Source organism: Micropterus salmoides, unplaced genomic scaffold (assembly GCF_014851395.1).
Source record: "Micropterus salmoides isolate LMB-PRFRI ecotype aquatic unplaced genomic scaffold, ASM1485139v1 Ms_hic_scaffold_15, whole genome shotgun sequence".
Lineage (NCBI taxonomy): Eukaryota > Metazoa > Chordata > Actinopteri > Centrarchiformes > Centrarchidae > Micropterus > Micropterus salmoides.
Window position 1 is genome coordinate 21053734 of NW_024040596.1, and position 22786 is coordinate 21076519.

General features: G+C 40.9%; 1 protein-coding gene and 1 long non-coding RNA gene across 3 annotated transcripts in view; one reads left to right on the forward strand and one right to left on the reverse strand.

The window, feature by feature from the left end:
- Nucleotides 1–22786, reverse strand: part of fgf14 (fibroblast growth factor 14) — a 113267-nt gene that overhangs the window by 25403 nt on the left and 65078 nt on the right. The window contains exons 1-3 of one of the 2 annotated variants that reach the window (XM_038720994.1): nucleotides 15563–16963; nucleotides 8597–8707; nucleotides 7338–7441 (exon numbers count right to left, since the gene is read on the reverse strand). In XM_038720994.1, the coding sequence (XP_038576922.1) occupies nucleotides 7338–7441; nucleotides 8597–8707; nucleotides 15563–15755 (408 nt within the window). In that variant the 5' untranslated portion in view covers nucleotides 15756–16963. Of the gene's footprint in view, nucleotides 1–7337; nucleotides 7442–8596; nucleotides 8708–15562; nucleotides 16964–22786 lie in introns of those variants that run through there. The other variant, XM_038720993.1, reaches the window with a different exon arrangement.
- LOC119904373 lies at nucleotides 556–12146 on the forward strand. The gene is made up of 2 exons (XR_005444691.1): nucleotides 556–790; nucleotides 11960–12146. It is a non-coding gene; the product is annotated as an uncharacterized LOC119904373 (long non-coding RNA).

The window sequence follows — 22786 nt, forward strand, 5'->3', positions numbered from 1 at the left end:
TGAAGTCAGTTTACAAGACATGATGAATACATTCAGGACTACAAGTGTTATGTATTCCTTTATATTACTTCCAGCACATTCAGTCACTTGACTGCTATACTGCATATCATAAATATGTGTCATCTAAACCAGTGATTCAGAAAACAGCTGCACTTGCAGACTCTTAATTGCCTAAAATAAACAGGGGGATAAAAGAATGATTGAGGAACAGGGGAAGATGCGATATTAATAGACCTTAAGCTGTTGACCTGGAAGAGATAAGGGACAAATCAGCTGTGTGGGGTATTTATGATTTATTGTTCAGAGAGGCATAATCCCCACAGGTAAAGCCAAACACTCTGTGGGGGGACTCCCTGTTTTATGGTTGGTGACTCACTGCTGTGATGCAAAACTCTTCTCTCCACTGGCACATCCAAAACTACAACTCCATAGAACATAAGAACTGAGATGATTCTGCAAAGGACGAAAGTGTTGCCACATATTATCAGCCAGTGCATGTTTACTGAGATTTTATAACAAACCAAGAGTATCCATTTATTAGGAAACCATTAATAGGAATAATGATATCAAATGGCTAAATGGCTGTTCTTAGCTCTGTGCCCTGACCAACAGTTCAGCTTTGACGCCTACCTCCAACCTTGTTGTTCATTAATGCATGAAGCTGCTCTCCTTCCAGCCCTTATGGCCGCCACCCTTCCTGACACTGACACTGCATTAAAGGGAGAAGAGAGCAATGCTTTGGAAATAATGAGGCTTCCCCTACCTCAGCTCCGAGCATGACACTCCTAAGGTAAAATCATCTGATTAATTACTAAGTGTGCCAGAGATGTGTAGGAATGTGAAAATATAATGGCTAGCACCCTTTTCTGCTGTTCTGCTGTTACGGTGTTTTTATGTGTGTCTGTGGATTTGTTCAAGTGCTTAAAGATATAAACATGGTAGTGGCGCACCGTAGTCCCCTGGTGAAGTGTGCACCATGTATTGAGGCTAAGTTCTTTTTGCAGCAGCCCAGGGTCGAGTCCGACAAGGCAAGGCCACACTATATGTTTATCTTCCATGCCTTTCCTGTCTCACTACTGTTACTAAATTCAAATAGGCAATGTAAAAAACATAAACATGAACTTTCAATGTCTATGACAAATAACATTTAAGAACATTTTAATCTCTAAATCATGATGCAAGAGAAGCATGTTTCTTAAAAAATGTGATACTTGTAAGTGGGTTTTCAGCTATTTGTTATTTTGTCTTCTAGGCTAAAAGTGACTCTTTTTAACATTTATGTCCAAAGTCAGCATAACGTTGTCTGATCTGTTACTTGTGCCTGTTTCATTGATGCTGCTATGGAATGTCAAGGTGACAAATAATGCATCACTTTCGTTGGTGAAATTATGGAATTTGTGAAAATCTTTAATTTCATTACATACATGTGTTTTATGTATTTTTTCAAAAGTGAGAATATAAGTTAGACTACTGCACACTGTAAGTAATTCACATCTAAATGCCAGAGACCCCATTTGAGACCCACCTTCATTGTTTATCCTTCCAAAAAACAACCACGAAACTGTGAATAAGATCTTTTTCATTCATGGAAGGTTTGCAATCAACACCAATAAAACGTGTTCACACTAAGCCATCTGTTGGGCCTTGATGTTGTATGTGGTCTAAACACACACGTTCTCGTGTCTCCGTGTGGACCCATCATTGACATAATGCATTCTCTAGCCTTAGCCTTAACCTAACACACCTTTGGCTCAATTTTCCCTCAGCCCTTTGGGCCGGGTAAACACCAAGAGATCTGTTTACTGAATCAAACCAATGTGAGTATGCTACATTTTCCAGCTGGTCCAGTTTGCCTTCACAAAGGCAAAATTCAAATGGTCCAGAAATTGTAAACAAAAAGCGGGTAAAAAAAACAACCCCCTACAAATACTTACATACTACAGTACTCTGATGTTCTGTTGACACATTTCTTTCACAAGACACTGCTCAACAGATCGCTGGAATCAGACCGTTCTCATCTCAGGGTCGTCCAACACTTTCAGAAAAAGTGACAAAGCGTAGTTATTTGATGCTAAAGGTACACTTCAGCGTCTGTGTGAGACGCACCAGGTGCGGGACGCTCCCGGATGCGTCTGTATGAGATGCTCTGGGGCATCAGCCTCCTTTGTGTTGCTGCGACATAGAAAACTGTGGTGTTTCATACGTCAAATAATTACGCTTTGTCACACTGTTTGAAAGCGTCGGTAAAGACACACTTAGATGAGAACGCGTTGCTGGAATACATTCTCCTTTATTTTATCGCTGAATATTTTTAATACCTCAGTGTTCTCTTCAGCCCAAATATTCAGGAGGCATCTCACAGTCCAGGTCCCCTGCTAGCTGACATCTTGGTAGCAAATCTGCTACTAGTTCACTGGTCACCAAAGCAGGATGAGAAAAGGTTTTTTAACCAATGAAATGACACATACAATGGTATGCTTCCCATTAATAGTTTACACCATAAATTAACTGATCCAGAGTTCACTTGACAGCAGTCCAAGACCTGCTAGCATACTAGTCAACTGCCACATGCCAGTACTTGGGAGGCACAATGGCACTCCAAGCCAGTTGCCTTGCTAAATAGAAAGAAGTTCACTCATTTTAATTAAGAGACATGTTTGTGCCATGTCCAAATTTCACTTAAAGAACTTATTGTTTCTTAAAAACCTTACATTTCTGATATGTGCTTGTAACAACCCCATTACAGTAGGCACTATTAAAGCATGGTTGGCCATAAGATGATTTGGTCACATTTCGATATGTGATTAACTTTATTTGTTGCCAGGTACAACAGACACTGGTTTCTGGATTTGGGCAACTAAAGACAATTTTAATCTGTTTTAACCTGCGATGGGCTGGCGAACTGTCCAGGGTGTACCCCACCTTTCGCCTGATATAAACTGGGATTGGCTCCAGCCCCCCTGTATGCAGGATAAGCGGTTGACGATGGATGAATCTGTTTTAACTGACTAAAAGACATTATATTCAAAAACAGGACTTTTCCGTTATTTACAGATAAGGGATTCTGTTAGCAGGGACACTAGCACAGGTAGTCTTTCTTTTATTATAGGGAAATTTTAGAAGCTTTTATCACAGTATGCTCATAGAGTATGGTATTACAGGCATCCTTCACTTAAAGGAAACATGGGAAAAGGAACATCATAAAGATATTATAGATGATGAATAGGATGATTCCTGGGAGCATCTATAACAGAATAAAAGCTATTCAACTCAAGATTTTACACAGAGCTCATATATCCCCTTCGCAACGCCATATGTTTTGTGCCAACTTCTGTACTCTATGTCTGTGTAGTGCAAAATAGAGACAAGTAGCCTTACTCTTTGCCTGTGGTCTTTTGCAGGAAAATACAGAGGTGTTGGCATATTATAGGGCATACCAAATGGCTTTACTAATAATAAATATAAATGTAAACTTCATAAAATGCTAACATTCTGTGCAAGAAAGTGCATACTTCTAAATATGATAATGGACAAAGTCTCTACTAAAACGAGGGGCATAGGGTCATACTTGAATTTGTTTCATTAGATAACTTAATGCTACATTCTAAATACAATGTATTTCATAGAACATGAGAGCCTTTTATGACCTGTATTGGATTGGTTATCTCTACTATTCTTACTTTTTTGGCATGTTTTTACAATAAACTCTTGTTTCCTGTCTATTGTACTTTTGTAGAGCAATTTATAATTCAGTAGAGCAGGGTTATCTAAAAGTATGCAGTGTAACACTAATAACCCCTGTTATCTTGCTCTGTTTTAGGGTGTCTAGTTCTCTGTTCCCTCAAAGATCAGTACAGACAAGACTGTATACTATTGGCCAATAGAATTTGGTTGTCAAAGTTCACCAAAGTTGAACACAAAAACTAAAGATTACGGAGGATTTACTGCACTGATTGCAGCTTTCAGATTATATTTAATGCAGATTTCTCCATTGTGCATGTGTGGCCATGCAATTGACAGGCTTAACTATTAGCAGTATTAAATATAAAATTGCAAGGGATCCATATACAGTATATAGAAAAGATAAAACAATACCTGCATATGCACACATCTCAAACAGGGCTTTGTAAATATCCCAATCTTCTGTGATCTCACACTGAAAGGTCGTTTTAATATCAGGTGGAACTGAATTCTCCACCCATTAAAGACTATGTCTTTGCAAGACACCTGAAGATGAAAGCAAGGGAACAAAGTGCATCCATCGGAAGGTGTCTTTAATAGGCAGAACATTTGAGAGCAGTATTAGAAAAACGACATAAGAGGCTAGAAGTTGAATAAGAATGTTGGTGGGAAAATATCAAATACCCAAACCCGGGGGATTTGAGCCTTCTGAAAGGATTCTCTTGGTTTCACTCCACTGACTCCTGAATAAGCCGCTCTTTTCCATTCTTCCCTACACATAGCCGCCATGCACTTTCATTTTAATACTGATGCAAACTGAGGGAGCCCTCACATCAGGCTCCTTGGAGCTGTTATATATTCTGTATTGGCCACTACAGGAAACAGATGCCCTCAGTCTTCTACATGGCTGATGTTACAGCCTCTAACAAGTGAAGCTAAAGCCACTGCACTGCTCCTGATTGCTCCTATGAAGGATTTCATTTGTAGAAGGACCACTCAAGTTATGTGGCAAGTCAATTTGACAATCATGAAAGGTAGCACTAACAAGTGCAGACTCCTGATAAAGAAAGCCTGCAGTGTAAGACTCTAGTGTTTTGAGGGAATGGGGAACTAGCTCTAAAGAAAACCAGCCGACCATGAAATGCCCAACCTTTATACTTGAGAAATGGTAGGAGACTGTATTATCAGGACAGGAAAAACAACAACTAAATCAGCACTAGGGAGTTGCATTCTTTGGCATCATCATTTCATCATGTGTAGCAAAACTACACAATCCAACTCTTCCTTGTTTGCTTTTAGAGATTTAATATCATAGTCCCTACAGAATAATTAAGGTTTTACGTGTGTCTGTTTATGCACAAAGAGTTCTATTACAGTTAGTTAGAGACTACAACAAGTCCTGTTTCCGCTATCATACACAACAAGCTGGGAAAATTCCTCTCCTTTTATTAAATTTCAGAAATGTCTGATCCAGGGAGCAGCCTGGAGGAGAATTAGCTGGGAGTTTATTCTCTCAGATACAAAAGAAGCAGATTAAAAAGGGGTGAGATGATTGAACTCTCCTTTATTCCATGGTGTGCCCTTTGTACCAGGCTGCACAGTCACTTTGATACTATCTCTATCATTTGAGCCGCACACCGCTCCTTGAGTGCCACACACACAAAAGAATATGATGCACTACCAAAAGCCTTGAAAGGCTTTCCATCTATTTTCTGAAAGAGTGGGACTCTCCTTTTGATTCACCTCATCTCTTCAAAAAAAAAGATTCATTATCAAAGTACGTCATCACAGTAAAAGCCTCTGTAATGTATTTAATATTGTGGAAGAATAACAACTGACCAAGTGAATTCTAGTTAATAAAAAAAGGGAAATGGGCTTTAGGGAAATGTGGCCAAATTGAGAAAGAATACCTTTTCTCTTTTTTTGTTGTTTGTTTTGCAGATTTGCCATATATAATGTGTACCAAGGCAACATGTTCTTCTGAATTATTATAACCTTCAAAGTTGTTTCTGAAAAATCTGAGTGCACTGCAATCAAACAGCCTTAATGGGTAGAAAAGGTCGACTGTCAGATCCTCACTTGCGAAGGAAGTGATAATGGGAGGAATGGTTGTACCTTACTTACGGAGGAGGACAGAAGAGGCAGAAAGAAGGGGGAGGAGGAGATGGAGGAGGATGAAGAAAATCTTACAAGGCTACCATTACCAGAGTAATTCACACACTAAGGAGCAAAAAGAGACATTTGAGTGGGTGGCTGGATAGTTGAGGTCTGATCAGAAGCTCCATTAGCACAGAAATAAGCTGCAAATGGAACAGGGGAGCTGTGTGAAGACAGGAGCAGGGCAAACTGTGCTTAAGGAACACTTCGCCCCGACCGCGCTCAACGAAACCCACTTCACAACACTTCTGCCTGGACTAAACATATTCAGTGGCTAGTGGAAAAAATGACAAAAACACCTCATAATGAAGGTTCTGAAGTAACATTATCACTGCTGGATTTTGTCCACTATAAAGAAAGTCTGGCAATCAACACTTGTCAACAACAATGACTGTCAGCTTACAGAAATGTCAACCCATCAGTGATAAACTTCCAGACATAACAAACACCTCACAATTACTGAATGTGACAGGTGGAACAGGCAAAATCGTGAGAACATATGCGATATATAAACACAGTCAATTTTCATTAATTAATTTGAATTACTGTAAAGGACAACAAAAGACAAAAAGTCAATATTAAAACAACAAACATACAAAACTACAGTGATTAAGTATTAGAGAACTAATTCCACTGGAATACCGGCACACTGCACAGTAAGAGAAGTGGCCCCTCTAAACCACCAAGGTAATGAATGAAGAATAAGATGGCGATTCCTGCTCTGCACAGGATTAGGAACAAGAGGACACCAGAGGGAAGGAGACGGTGATTCTGATGGATACTGCTGTCTCGGAGAGGAGCACTACTCCCAATGTTCTTCCTGCTGATTGTTTTGAATGACTGGGAGAGGACAGAGTGAAGGAGTGAGGTCTTATCACTCCCTCGGCTGTCTAGTCCACAGAAGCCTCGTTTATTTTGAAGAGAGGTAGTCAATAACAGTCAGTGACTACAAAGTGAAAAAGATTGGCAGCTCCTAAAATGTCCTAACTCTGATCAAAAACAGGTCTCCATTTAATTTACTTATTTACATTATGCTAAACATGCCAATGCACCTATTCATTTTTTGTAGACTAACAGAGCAAAAGATTGATACTCAGAAATCTTACGAAAGCAGATGCCATAATGGCATTTCACCTGTTGAACAGAAATCTGTATGCATGAATTTCTGCTTAAAAGGACCCCCAACCTTCAGTGAAATGTAATTACCCTGCAGTGTGGTAATATTATAAATGTCTGAGACATGTTCAGTGCCCCTTATTGGAAATAGTGTTGTGCTTGCCGTGAAGATTAATGAATTTACCTATATGATCAACATATGTATTTGAATCTCTGCTCTTTTAAACGTAAAACACACATGGTACAGATACAAACAAGCCTCAAATCAGGACACATATTTGTGTGTGTGGGTTTTTTTTGTATGCCCTTATGCTTGAACATGATCAATATTTTCAAGTCATGCTCAGATATTTTGACAGGATAGAATAGAGCAGCCTGCTTACTGATGTGTACAGATGGCCCTCCCCGTTCATGGCGATGTATAACCCTGTCTTCACGGACTGAATGGCGACAACTCTGAGGCCCACAGGAATAAGGTTGAATAAAGCTGAAAAACACACATGGGAAAAGGTAAACACCCACATACATGAAAAATATAACCGAACAGCATTACCATAGACAGACCTGACCATTAAGGAAACGTTAAATACACTGTACACTGAAAGAAAAACATTATTGTGTAATTCATCATCCAAATGCAAGCTGCCTATCATTAATGCTTCACAAAGCATGGGTAATGCAATCGCTAGCTGTTGCATTTAGGTAATTTCTGAAGATGAATTGCAGCATGGCTGGTGAACGTGACTAGCCTAGCATAGCCACAGCCACAGCCACCCAGAGCTACCTGAGAAGTAGATGTAATTGGGGCCACCACTGGTGCATGGGAGATTTAATAGCCCTTTTGTTGTTATAGCAGACTCCTTGGGCCTGGTATGTAATGGCTACAGTTTGTACTGAGAAACAACAGGACTGGCCTGGCTGTGACATTAAGTGTATGTATATGGGAGAGTTAAAGGCACATAATGACCTCTGCTGACCCAGTTAGTAACTGTAATTGACAGGTTTGGAGTCTGGGAAGAAGCTGAGCGAACTACTGCATGACCACTGCCTTTTGGTGGCCTTTTGCCAATTTCAAAAACGTTAAATTTAATGTGGAGCAATCAGTACCAGCACTTGATTTGATCTTGGAGTTTCAATGATATGATATATCCTTTATGCTCATTATATGTACTGTCCGCTGTTTAAATAAGTCCCTTCAGCCTATCAGATGTGACATGTGCCACATCGCCTCATGCTGACAAGAGTAAGTGACAGAATGTAGAGTGTCAGGCTACTGTTAGAACCAAGCACTGGAATCAAATTAACAACCTAGCCTGGAGCACTGGAGGAGCAGTGCCAGAACAAGCTAATAATACCTTTTTCCTCCCTGTTAAGCCTACTGTTTCCTGGTCCACTTTCCCTCTCAGAGAAGAGGATCAATCTGTGTGATCTTGAAGCTGCCATTTAAGAAGGCACTTGTGCTCTGAGGCAAAAGGCTGGGGGATGAATCTAGACCAGGAAGTCAGCAATGCGTTTCCTAGAAGAAAACGTTTGTGCTCAAGGATCCTACACTGATTTTAAGTACCAGTAACTTGATAGTTTTTTTCAGTTTTCTCTGTTAATGTTAAACCAGAAGGCCAACAGACACTATCAAAGTACTCACAAGAATTACTGCTGTCATCCTTGGTCCCATCAAGAGAGCCATCGGGGTTCATTTGCAAGTAGTATCCCTGCCTGCAATATAACCTGGTCACTATACCCTTGAGCTGGGGATCTGCAGGAGAGAAAGAAGGAGAAAGAACAGTGGCATTAGCAATTAGTAAAATGATGAAAAGCTTGTTACAGGGACTGCTAGAGGAATCCAAATAAGCTTTAACTAATTGCTTTAATATATCAAATATATTGTAACATGTTGTTTTCTGAGGGGTTTTAAACTATAAAACACCATGAAACACTGCACAGAACAAATAAAAAGTACTTGGTGTCTTCTATGTATGTTCGCAGGCAAATCCCACAGCCAACTTTCTGGGCACATAAGCCCTGTCCAGCTCAGAGATAGGCCATCCAATTATAGGCAGCAGAATTAATCTGCGGTCTCCTGATTCCCATAATGAACCCAACAGCACCCTCTCTGGGTCCTTAGGGTGTAGGATGCGAAAGCGTCTGTGCACTGTCTCTTCCAGCTGACCCAACAGGGGAATAAGCCGCATATTTACTGTAAATCACTGCTACGGTAAAATTGCCCCGCGACACTGCAGCTCAACTGGTCATGTTGCAATTTTGGCATTTTGTGGGTTTGTAATAACAAGATAAAAAGCGAAAGTGAAAATGTAAGAAGTAAAGGAATGGAAAGCTCAAAAGGATAGATTTTAATAACCCTGTGTGTGTCTCCACATCAGGATGGTCTCTGGAAAAATATTGCTTGTGCTCAAGCCGTGAGCCGGTATTTCTTCATCTGGGTGTGTGTGTGTGTACATGTCTGGGCGTGTGCATAGACAACCACTGGGGTCATGTACCATCAACATTAGTCTTAAAGTAGAGACAGCCATCACACCAGATTTCATTCTTTGAAAGCCCTGGGGAGGCAAACAATCAACTTCACCAGGGCCTAAACCGTGCTCTTTGCAAGCAACTGTGCGTGTGTGCACGCGTGTGTGCGCGGATGTGAGACAGAGAGATAGTGAGAGAAAAGTAGAGAAAAAGAGGCATGGCCACAAAGGAGAACTCAAGAGGTCTTGTTGAGGGCAGAGAGAGAATTTTTTTTTTCATGCCTGAAGGCAGTGTCTTCTGAAATGGCTCTGTTGGGTGATGGCATTAGGTAGCTCTGAGACCTTTACCTGCTGCCTGAAAAAGGGATAAAATGCCTCTCCTGCTGGTGTGTCCAAGCAATACCGCTACAACAGCATTCAACAGTGCTGCTTTGTTGCTTCACCTGAACAATGAATCGGTGGCTAAAGCAGAATCCGACTGTAGACAGAGTACCTTCGCTATGCATTGAGCAGGCTGACAGGACAGTAACAGTATCTCTCTGGTTTACGATGATGTATTCAAATCTGCTGCAGACACTTAGTGAAGTCTAAGTCTAAGTCTGTGAAGACACTATCACTATGAAGAAACAGGCTTAAACAGTTTAATCAATAAAATATCTTAAAATAGTTAAAAACAGTCAAAAATTCAAAAGATATTTAATTTACAAATGTTTTAACAAAGAGAAGCATGAGAAAAACTCACATTAGAGATGCTGGAACCAACAAATGTTTGGTTGATAAACGTCTTTAATAACTGCTGATTACCCAGTCATGTTGCAATTTAATTTAGGTTTGTAATAACACAAAAGAAGAAAAGTAAAGTGAATATAAAAAGTAAAGGAACTGCAATCTAAGAGGGATACATAAAAAAAAAAACATAAGGGTGCATAATGGGATGTCTCTGAATAAAATCCTGCATGTGTTCAAGCCATGCAACAATATTTCTTAATATTGTTGTCATAACAATGGACATGGCTAAATTCATTGATTAATTCCGTTTTCAAACACACAATAATCCAGCAATCAAACCCTATTCAGTCCAACCTCAAGACCACACACATATTCCCTACAATGGGGAGACGGGGAGTATTCATACAGCAGCAAGAGCAGGAGACAAAAACACACCCATGCACACAAACACAAGCTTTACACACACAAATTCACATGCATTTTTAATGACTACACAATTCCCTTGAGGAAACACTCTTGTTGCGGACACACAAAGTTGGCTAACCTGCGATCGAATAATAATTTTGATCAGCAGCATTTAAACAATGTGTCGCAGTGGGATTGATTCTGAATACAGATCCATCGGGGGCAATCTGTAATAATTAAAACTGCACAACTGGTTGCTGGCTGTGTGAACACTCCCTCTTTGTGTATGTGTGTGAGTGTGTGTGGAGGTGAACTTGGCTCCTCCATCATGCTATAAATCATGTGATGTTGGCTGTGTTCCCTGGGGCGAGGCAGTAGTATATCTCACACACACACACACACGCACGCACGCACACACACAAACTTATTCCCCCTCCAGTTTCAAGCAATAGTATTTCTGAACTGCAGCAAGAGCGAGCCAAAATCTGCAACATTTTTATTTTAATTTATCAAATGGGAATAAAACTGGTTTAAAAAGTCATAAAGCAATTGAAAATGTGTAATAAATTCAATTCAGTAATTCAATAATATATGGTATACATGTAGAATAATCCTATTCAGAGGGGTGTCTGGATGAATATGTCCTGAATCCATGTCCTCGAATAACCAGTGCATTATTTATGACTGACCGTTTCACATCAGACATTCATCTATGCTGGTGCGCACATAAGAGTGACATTCTTACAAAACTGGCAACCCATTGATATAACTCACGGTGAAGGTCAAACTTACTCATGGCCAATAGATCAAATGTTTCAGATGGATTGGAGGTAATTTATTCTCTTAAAACCAAAATTCGTTGAAGATTACTTATCATTTACACAACAGAGATGTGCTCTTATTTATAGTTGTTGAAATATTAAGTAAGTGGGGCAGTTTATCGAATTAGAATGAGAATGCGAGAAAGACAATTGTCTTATACATAACTACGACAAAGGGAATATGAGAATGGGAAGATAGAAATGTTGTGTGCAAACAAATGCTGCAAAGACTCATTGCTTTGAGAATGACACAGCATTTTCAGTTCTGTGAGACAAGCTTGATGTGGTGGGTGCACTCTGCTTTGACTGCCTCTGTGGAATTCCCTAAGTCAAGAAGGTCCTGGACTCATTCGCCTTCTTACTCATGGTTACTCATGTTTTTTTTGTCTCTTTTCTCTCTGTTTCCTTCTTCATGTATGTCTGAACCTTCTCCCTCTATAGCTACCCAAATGGTGAAACAACAGTGCTGTTTATCACAGATGGGCTTTCCAGCCTCTACTGCAGATGGACTTTCCCAGTCGCACTGGTAGTTTTTACAACAAAAGCACTGTAGGTTTCTAAATGCCATTTCTTTGTTTCTAGGGAAACAGAGTGGTGGTTTGGCAGCAGCAGGGGGTTTCCTTGGAAAACAACAAGCATCAAAACGGATCTCAAAGATCTGAAAGTACTGTTGTTCTGTAGTAGAAGTCCTCTCTGCATTTAAATTGAACTGTCACAGAAAGGTTGTGATTTCTATGTCTTTTCCTTTTTTAAAAGTGGCCTTCCTACAGCTCCCTCGTTCCCTTCCTGTCTTATTTTGTGTTGTGCGATGTGTGTGTTTAAAGACACATGTTCAGCTCAGTGCAAAGCAAACAGAGCACAGGGTATAAGGACACACACACACACACACACACACAGGGGCACAGCTGCAGCAGCAGTTGTAGACTGCTGTCAGCCCTGCCCTGCCTGACCCACTTTGAATGGAATGGAATAGGAATAGGAGAAGGGCTTTTCCAGCCTGAAAAAAAACAAACCTTGTTGCTTCTGTTTTTATGGAAAAGTAGATAACGCAAAGGAAAGATACAGCACTACCAACCCTTTCCAGTTTCACTTATATCAACAACATCTCTGACATCTCAACAATACCTCATTTGATACATGCAGTCCTGAAAGCTCACTGATGACGCATAGTGTTTGCCACGGCAAAAGAAAACATTCATCTCAAATGGGTTTCTAGATCATGTAAGCTTATCTGATGGTCTGATCTATGTAATATGATCTATGGATCTAATCTAGTGGATAATTAGAACTAGAGCAGTCAGATTATGGGAGAGCTCCAGCTGGATGTGCCCCCAGCTCACTTACTGGGTTTTTTAACAGGATTTACAACTCACATCTAATCCTTTAAAAAATCAGTGTGATCACTGGCTCCGCATCTGCTATCAAAATGGATTGATGATTTAAAACTAAAGCTGATATGACAGAAGAAAAACTCAAAGCGTTCAGCATATTCTAAAGTGTTGGATGAGGACAGGAAACCACATCTGTGCATTCTAATGAACACAGCAGACAACGCTTCATTTTGTGTTGTTTATCCATGTCTACGGATAGCCTGTTTTATGAAGAGCCTGCCATAATAATAACATTTCAAAAACAATGTGAAGATGAGGATCTTTGTATTGATTTTTCTTTTAATTGGACCTGCACGCTCTGGCTCAAAAACACCATTTATGTCAGTGCCAATCAATACAGGCCATAAGAATAGCTAATCTTGTGTCTCATTCACAAGATCAATACTCAAAGCCAAAGGGAATACCAGTGTTAGAGCACCGACACCTCCACTCCCTCGTCCAGACAGCTCTCAGAGGGAATCTGAATGTGTCTTTGATATATCATGATAGTCTGGATGTTTGGAAAGCTGCTCTGTTCTCTGCAGGCTCAGCTGTCACAGGTAAGCCCAATGTCTTTCTCACCTGGGAAATTAAGACAACTGTGTATGTCTGGCTGTGTTATTACAACACATATGATCGGTGGTGCATTCGACTGTATTCACTCACCAAAAAACAAAATCCTTCTGGGGAGCCAATATTAAATTAAGCACACCAAACAAGCCATTAGTCTTCCTAAGCTGTGTGCTCTTGTGATAATACGGCGAATAAGAGAGAAAAGGAGAGAGAAGAGTGTGCAAGAGACGTGTGGAGGAGTGAGGAGAGAAACAGTGGTATGTGCAGCATTTTCAAAGCAACCCCCTGACAGCAAAGCCAGAGATCAGTTGGTAAAGATTTTCCTAATTCTCATGGTGAGGGTGAAATTAATTAAGTATATTCCCATTAGGCCTCGTATCACAAATAACACAAAATTAAAGCAAGAGAAAACACAGTGTTTGCCCTGTGTTCTAATAAGAGCCTCAAAAATGAGGACAAAATGCCCATTTTAAAACCACATTTCCCCTAATTTTATTTTCACTTTTATTGGAAGGGCTTTCTCATCTTCCAGGCACCAGGGTCATGCTTTCTTAAGCCTCATGAGCCGCAACACAGTTCACCAACACTTTACTACTGTGGAATATGGTCATTATTCTGAGGCTCAGGGAGGCCCTAACTCGCTCTATAAAATGGCTGTTGCAGGTGTGAAGTTGTCAGGTCATTTTAGGTTTGCCAGGGCAGGTTGACTTGGCATCAACATGTTTGCCTCACCGATTTATTTGGGCCAGACCCCAGTTGTGTACATCCATGACGTGATAAAATATACACCACACCTAAAAAGCCTTGGATGTTTTTTTTTTCCTATTGGCATGGCCAGACATTAATTCCCAGACCAGACAACAGCATCGTCTGTCCACATATCTGCTGGGGCGGATGCTATACACTAGTGATGTTCAAATGAAAAGATAGTTATGCCACAAGCCAATTCCAAGATGACAGGAGGACAGACAATTAGACACACAAACATTCAGACAACAACACAGATCCTAACACATACACACGGTGGACCTAAGCAGAAACAGTGGCCTGGAGTATTCCATAGTATAATCTGCCATTCCATGTGGTATGCAGGTGCTACTTTAATCTAATATGGATCTTGTTATACCCAAGCCGTTTTAATCCATGTAGTACTGAAGTGTTAGTGAAGGGGACATTTTCACTCATAGTAGGCTATTGGTCAGTTCCAATATGAGCACAGAAAGGGGAATGAGAGAGCTATCAAAATGTCTCTCTTTGTGAACAAGATGAACGACTAAACACTGCTTCTAGGTGCTTTGTTAAAATACATGATGTTTTGTCATGTGAGTTTGCCATTAAATTATGCAAAATGGTGATAATCAGTTGGATCTATAGTATGTCTGTTGCAACAGGTTTGATACCTGATGATTCCAAAGGGGAACATCCAGTTTCTCTTCATCCTTTAACAAGGGGGAAATAATTGAGAGAGTAATATCTTTCCTAAATGAATTATCCTAATTAATTTTTGTAAGAAAAATTATCCTCGCAGTTGGCACTGATTCCAGCCGTGAAATAATTGTTGACAGTACTCTTTAACAATCCCAGGTTGCCACATTAGAGCAAAAATGTTCATGACATTCTAATAAGTGGAACGAATATCAGCTGGAGCATTAACAGGCCATTGGCCCACGAGTTCGAAAATTATGCGAGAATAGCTTATGTTTGAAAGGCGCAACCTCCATTCCGTGGGGGATTTTGACATTTTTGCTTGCATATAAATTAGTTTAATTGATGGCTTTAGTGATGTGCTTATGTACTGAGCAGTTCAGAGAATCGTGCATGTGCTTTATAACGATCAGGCCCTTTTCAGAATCGCCGAGGTGACAGCTCGGTAAACCTGTCTAAACCATTTGGTACAACTCCTTAGGGGTCTGTCAGCTACCTGGGATTGCATCTAAATCAGAGGCAGGTTTGTTATTTTCAACAATCTGACCGATATACTAAACAAAATGTTTTCTCCCCCTCAAATGAACTTTTTATGCACCTTGGAGAAATTTGGCAAGTTTGTATAAACAGAAATAAATTAGCATAATTCTTTTTTTATGATCTTGTGTACTTTAACCACATAGTTGGCAATGCAGATATGATTGTTAAAGACCTCATTTGAGCTATCAACCAGTGGTTGAATTTATGCACGTGTACACTGGATGCACAACGCTCTACGCCAACACAGCAGGCACCTTGCACACCAAAGTTCCCAGACCTTGTCTCCGTAGTCTCCGCTTCCTGAGGCCGAAGATGCGCACTTTAGAGAAGATGTCGACCAGGTTCCCATTGCAGAGCCCCTTGTTCTTGCTGGGGCTCTTCCTCCGTCGGTTGGTCGAGGGCCGATCTAAATGCTGCTCCCGTGCCTGTCTCTTCTGTCTGATCAGCCCACTTGCGATAGCAGCAGCCATGGCTCAAAATGTCACAACTGCTCAGGTCCAGTCTGCACACGGAGCACAGACTACACAAACAGCCGCCTCTCAGAGCTCGCAGCCCGGGTCACAGTCCCATGGTGGCGGCTAAGTGGTCCGTTGTGTCAAATGTCAAATATATATAGATTTTTATGAGCGGGTTTCCATTTTTGTCCAAATGCTACATGATAATTGCGATATTAAAACAGCTGTCATCATCACTCGGAAAATTCTTGGACATGATGGAAAAATGAGATCAGTTCATGCGTAATTCCATACATTCCTCAATAACCATAGTCTTGATGAAGAGCTATGCCAAACTCACGCGGACCGAGATTTCAGAGCAATATTCATACCTGCACAGTGATGTTTTTGTTCATTGTCTGTGACATGTTCAGTAGCATCGCCTCGTTAATGTCCAATACCGGCTGCAGCGTCCTCACAGCATGTTCACCCACTCCGTTCGCCCTCCGTTTTTCTCCTCCTTCTGCCAGACGAGGTTGCTCTATCAGAAGTCGCTGTTTGGGTAGCCGTAAGGGGCGCCTCTGCATGTGCGCCGGCAGCAGTCAAGCAAATGTACAGGCGCCTCCTACGAAGATCACCACTCGAGTGAAGGCACAGCAGCCCGGGCGAAAACGAACTCCAAGTTTGCAAGAAGGCGACAGCGACCCTGCGGTGACTGATCAACAGTCACAAATTGGGAGATGGAAAGAAATACGCAACCGTAGGAGAGTTACACATTGATGCAGCAGGCTAATTTAATGCAAAGTTGTATTCCAAGTAACGGCCGACGTGCCGGATAACGTTTTCAAAACACATTTTCTTCACCGTATTCCACAATCACAACACAGGCGGCTGGGCGCGATAGGAGCCAGGGAGAAATAACATAACCAAAGCTGATCTAAATCCTGTGGAGATGACGTCTGCATAGTGTGACAAGCTGCATACAAATATATATGAACTTAAAATCCCCGGCGATCAGCAGAACCTTCGACCCAGTGGATTTTCCTATACAGCCCATGGCGTGGGTGATGCATGTTTGGCTATCGGTGCGTAAAGGGGAAATGGAAAAGTAACGCCACTGATATACAGCCAAATTTCTTTTCCCACGCTCAAAGGAAAAAAAAAACGCAATAAGGAGCTGTGGCCACTTGCTTCAGTCTATATACCCCAGATCAACAAATCATTCCTATCAACAAGTCCTAACCACTCGTTGGTACACGTGAAGAGGATGCCCTCCCAGACGCCCTCCCTCCCTCCCTCCCGACCACCCTCCCGACCACTTGACCAAGCCTAGGCTTGAAGGAGAATGAGCAACCGGGTCTTGATGCTGTCATTAGACGTGTTGCTATGCTGATAGGAAACACTTATCTTTGCTGTAATAATAACTGGAGGTCACTACAGAATGTTAATACAAAGGAGTATTGGCATTTGTACATTTGTGTTTCACCTCCGTTTCAGTCAAATCTGCATTTTTTTTATATTTAAAAAAGAATCCAAGTAAATTACAATGTCTTTATTTCCTTCATCACGAAAGGGGAAATACTAGTTTCTGCAGGTGTTGTGAAATAGCACATTCATATTGTTTTGCTGCTGCACGCTCCATTTATTCTGTGCTTTTAGCACCACGGACAGCACCGCGCAATGATGGAGTCAAACGTTTCCTTCAGTCGGATATCACAACCTTTACTTAAACGTCCACCAGAAACTGCAGGATCTCTTATGTGAACCACAAGCAAGTGGATGTCCACTTAATGCGCCTTCCTCCTCTATTTAGATGATGAATTGGACGTGTCGGTTCCACACAATATTAGCCAGTTTAAGACAACATATTTGATCCTCTTCTTGTTTGGGGAGAATATCATCTCATTCTCAATCACAGGAAAGGAAATTAAAACTCAAGAGAGCCATCTGCTGTTTGTGGCTGTAATTAAACTCACAGGCTCACAGGGGACCCGAGCGTTGTATTTGCGTTGGCCTGGTGTGCGTTCATTCTCCGCACGCCAGACGCACCTGTTGATATCCAGATGTGCGGATGTAAGGATTTAGAACGGGTTGAACTGTCAGACAATACTGATGGGATCATTCTTGTTCATTCTTTTCCATTATAGCAAAAATTGTCAGAGTATGTGTCATTTAAAAAGGAATAGGCCTACCGGTGAAATGATAACGTCACTGCGTGGCAGCTGAAGATACTGCCTACAGAATTAAAATACATACAGACTATCTTATCAAATTCACATTGAGGGGTAGGCTATTTATTATCCGGCTGGTTTAAAATCATGCTTAGGTATGTGCACCGGTTATTAGGTGTTTCTTTCCTCCTCACCCCACTCCACTTGGTCAAGAGATTATGTCCCGTAGCTGATGAGAAGCCTCCTGCTCTGCGGCGCTGTCGGAGGCACTGCAGTTAACGCTGCAACCAGCAGCGGACACTGTCAGCTCAACAATGGTCCCTCACCCACTACAACCTACAGAGCAGCACTGTCACAGCGCTGTTTCTGAATATAAATAAGGGACTATATATATATACCTGCAGGTTTAGCTAAAATTAAGCAGCAGGATAGTATTAGACTATGTTTGTACATTTCTTTTTTTTTTTTTTTTTTTTTTTACAAATAGTTAATTGTATGTACTTAATGATGACAATGGACAAACTGAAAGTTTGGGATAATACTGGAGAGGAGAGGGTTTTTACGGTGGCTTTTACCTTTTAAGCATGAGGTTGAATGCATGGATAGTCAGACAAGCTTTCTTCTACACATAGCACAGACATGCACATGCAAAAGCCTTACCAAAGCACATACTGGAGGAGTGGATGCTTTGTACATCAAACCGAATACAAAGTAGGGTGTCAAAAAGCACATCAAAACCCTGTGAACTATTCATTCAAGAAGCAAAACAAGGACGCACATACCTACATTTTTTTTCCTCCTACATGTGAACGAATGAGAGTCCATGGCAGTCCCATCCCAATGTCCTCTAAGCCAAGACCTTTTCCTGTGACTTCTAATGCCCCATTTATACTGCCCCTTCTAGGACCTAACACGGTTACGGTGAAATGACAGTCTGTCCCAAGCTGTTCACATTCATTTGTTCACAAACACTTTAAACACTTCGTTCTTTAAGCTGGGTCACAGAGAGCAGCAGTTAAGATTAACACATTTGGGCATTTCATCCAGGACTAGCCACAAATGAAAGAAGACTGAATGTTGCCTCAGGATCTAATTTGCAAGAAATGAGCCTGTTGCAAAGAAGACACATGTGAAATACTGTGCATATCACCTTGTAATCCTTTATTATCGATACATTCTTGACACAGAATCCCAGAGATCGTAATACCATCCACAGATGACCTGAATGGAAAACATGAAGACCCAAATGCACTAAGATTCAGCGGGGCAGAATCTGATGCAAACATGTGAAGCCACAGCCTCACCAGGTCAGAACCTTTTAATCTAATCTCCTCTGAGAAAATTACATTACTGTTAGTTGGATGTCCTGCTGCCGAGGCAAAGCAAATGTCACCCAATGGAACTGGGGTAAACAACCCCTTTGATTATTGCTATTACTTTGCTCCAGGGCCATGTTCTTTTATCACCCTTCTTGAAAGGAAAAAAACTCAATAGGACTCAGTACTTCTAAGGCCCAGTGAAAAAAAAAGAAGCTAAACGAGCTAAACAGAAATCAAATCACATTGCCTCATCAAAGACAGAGTGCTAATTTAATTTAAATTGAGTAATAATTTTTGCTTAGCTAGGATTTGTGTCATTTTCTTTTTCTCCCTGTCTTTCTCTTTCTCCCCATGCTTCAGCTCTTTAGTCATCATCATATCATCAGTCCATCTACTGAAGCAATAAAAGCTTAGAGAGCCTGCTTATGGACTGTCAGTGTTCTACAGTGCATGTGTATGTGTCTCATTTGTTTTGATGAGTCTAATAGTCCAAGCTAATCAGGGAGCTAAGATAGATGAGTACACATGAAGAGCTTGTAAAAGGGAATGAAAATGGAGAGCTTATGTTAAACAGTCACAAAAAAAAAATTGTGCGTGGTTAGGCCCTGGAGGTGGCGAGTGCCAGAAAGTCATGTGAGTTATAAAATTATAAATCATGCTGAGGACCAAGAATATGAGCAGGCAGGGGCCCATAAAGAAAGCCTATGTACAGGGTTCAGAATTTTGTGCTTCGCCCCTGTCTATAGTGTAGTCAAACTAATTACTGAGGAGACTCAGAACAGTTCCAAAGTACTTTCTTTTAAATTATAGTTGAGATCCAAAAGTTTCCAAAGATACCAATTTTATTGTCATGGCCGGAAAGCAGCACAATATATGGGATACTGTCTCTTCAAACTTACTTTGGTACATATCACACATCTTGGTATTCTGGTCTTATGAACGTCTCCTTGTGCCCTACATTTATGTCCTACAGGTCTAAATACTCCATGCATGGCACAAAGTAACCAATCACAAGATCTTGAAGAAGAAGAAATTGGATATAGACCATAGTGTCTACAGTGCTACAACTTTGCTTTAGTGCTTTATATTTTAAATTTATAGTGGATTCAAAGTATCCCAAAATTCAAAATAAAAACGAATAGATAGTTAACAAAAACATGGATACATTTAGATGACTGGCGAATGACAAGAACGTCCAAAATAGTTTGTTGTTTTGTGATACAGTAGCTATTGGGGATCCAATAAACAAATCTATACAGTCCTCCACAAATAATTCCTTATTAAGTGAATATTGAATACTTTAATGATTTCATACAGCCGGTGTCACATCAATGCGTAGCATTCAATTTCAGGACCAGGGCCTTTCTTATGACTATTGCCCTGCATCTGTCGGTGGTTCCTCTGGCAATTTCCTGCCGCAGTCTCATAATAAGAAGGTGAATGAATGAGCTTGCTGGAGTGATCAACTGAGAAGCAATCCCTAAGTGTTGCTTTATAGATGACAAGGCCGCTCCCGCTACACTGTCAATGAATAATATATTTAAAAAGGTTAGAAAACAACCCTAGAGAGATTTAGTTCCAAACAAATAAAAGAGCAGATACATTAAGTCTCTGCTCACAGACCTTCAAATAGCTGCTTCATCATCTCACTGCAGAGTGTCATAAAGTTCTCTAAATGTATGTCACATAATCGACACTAGGTGTACTAAATATGCCAGCACAGAATATGTATAGCCACATTACAATATGTCTCTCTGTTGTGAGCTTGATGGAGTGTTGCCCCTCCCCAAGGGATGAGATTAGAGTGCCCTCCGACAGAGACATTAATGAAACACAGTGGCTTCAAAATGTGAGCACCACTCACAAATAGCTTACTCCCAGATTTAAAAAACATAGTTAACACTTATGTTGCTGAACTACAGTGAAACAAGATCGACTACCATGCATGGTCTTCACCCCTCCACATGATCAAATCAGAGAAGGGGAGTTGGAGGATGGGGTTATGGGAAGGAATAATTGGACAAGATGTTAAGTCATATTGACATCTTGATTGAATTGTGAGTTTCCATGGCGATAAGGCTAATGGACCAACCAAATTAAGTCTTCTTGGCAACTGTAAATTTGGACAGAAAGGTCATTTGGTGAAAAAAAAAAAAAGATTTGGCTGGAGGCTTTTTTTGCCATCTACTCTGACTTTTTGCGCATCTAAAGAAAACCTGATTAGCAGGTGGACGGAAGCCAAATTGGGTATGAGTGCCAGTGATTATACACAGGCCTGTGGGCCCTCACAAACGGTGATTGGTTAACTACCGAATAACAGCCCAAATCACAAACAATACAGTTATATGGTGCATAATTTGGGTTGAAGCACAATGAGGGTATTTAAGGACACTAACATGGGCAAAAAGACTAATATAAAGAGAGGTATACAAATAAAGAGGGAAATCAAAAGGGTGGGAAAGCAAGGCATGCAGAAGCAAAACAACACTGTCACAATTCACAGAGGAGCCAACATGCTGGTCACACACATCTTCTCTCTTTCTGTCTCATACACACACATACTGCTCCATCCTTTGATCCTATTTTAAGCCTGCAGCAGTGACGGAATGTGCCTTGTCAGCAGCACTGCAGAATGAGGTTCCTTGGAGAAGCCCTGGGCAGTGTGGGAGAATATCAATTAGTCCAAACCCCTCTGGCAGGGCACGCTTTAGGAGCTGAAGGCAGACACCAAGTTGTGTGTGTGTGTGTGTGTGTGTGTGTGTGTGTGTGTGTGTGTGTGTGTGTGTGTGTGTGTGCTTTATTGTTTATTTCTCAACAAGCAAATGTCTTGGTGCATGGGTGTGTAGGTAAGCAAAGGCAGTGTGTGTGCCCACCTTGAAAGTGCATAGAGTGCAAAGGTGAGCACATTAATATTAATAATTTTCTGATGCAGGTGAAGGACCTGGGTGTACTTTGGTGCTGGGAGGCTTAATAGAATGGTAATGAGGGTGATTTCAGGTCAAGCCATGCATCTGTTTGTGAATTCAAAGTTGTGATATGGGGAAATCAGGTCAGTGAATGCTACTGTGAATGTAAAAGATATCAGTTTGGTTGTTCTGAAAAACACAAGCTTGCAAACACAATACATTACAGGTTGCATATTTTAAGACAAAAGGCTTATTAAGGGAAGGCATTTTTCTGTTTATTCTCTCAACTAATAAACAAACAGAGTAGCCACTGTCCTTCAGGTGTGGCCAGTGCCTCTTTTTCTAAGCTGGCTCCCTGTCAAGCTGCAGTCCACAAATGATACCTGATGTGAATAAGAAGCCCACAGGTCCCTGCCTACATTTGACAGCATTACCACTACTGACAGCTCCTAAATACTTCTGTCAAATGACCAGACAAATACACACACTTCTAGGGAGAACACCTGCTTCTGTCTGTAAAAATCAAATAGACACACACACACAAACGCATTCATAAGCACTACAAGTTTTCTAAAGATGTAGTTTCCTACCTCTTTTACCATCATCCCTAAAAATAAAAACAAACACCCCTTAATCCTGAGTCTAATTCACCTAAAACTAAAACTTTAATA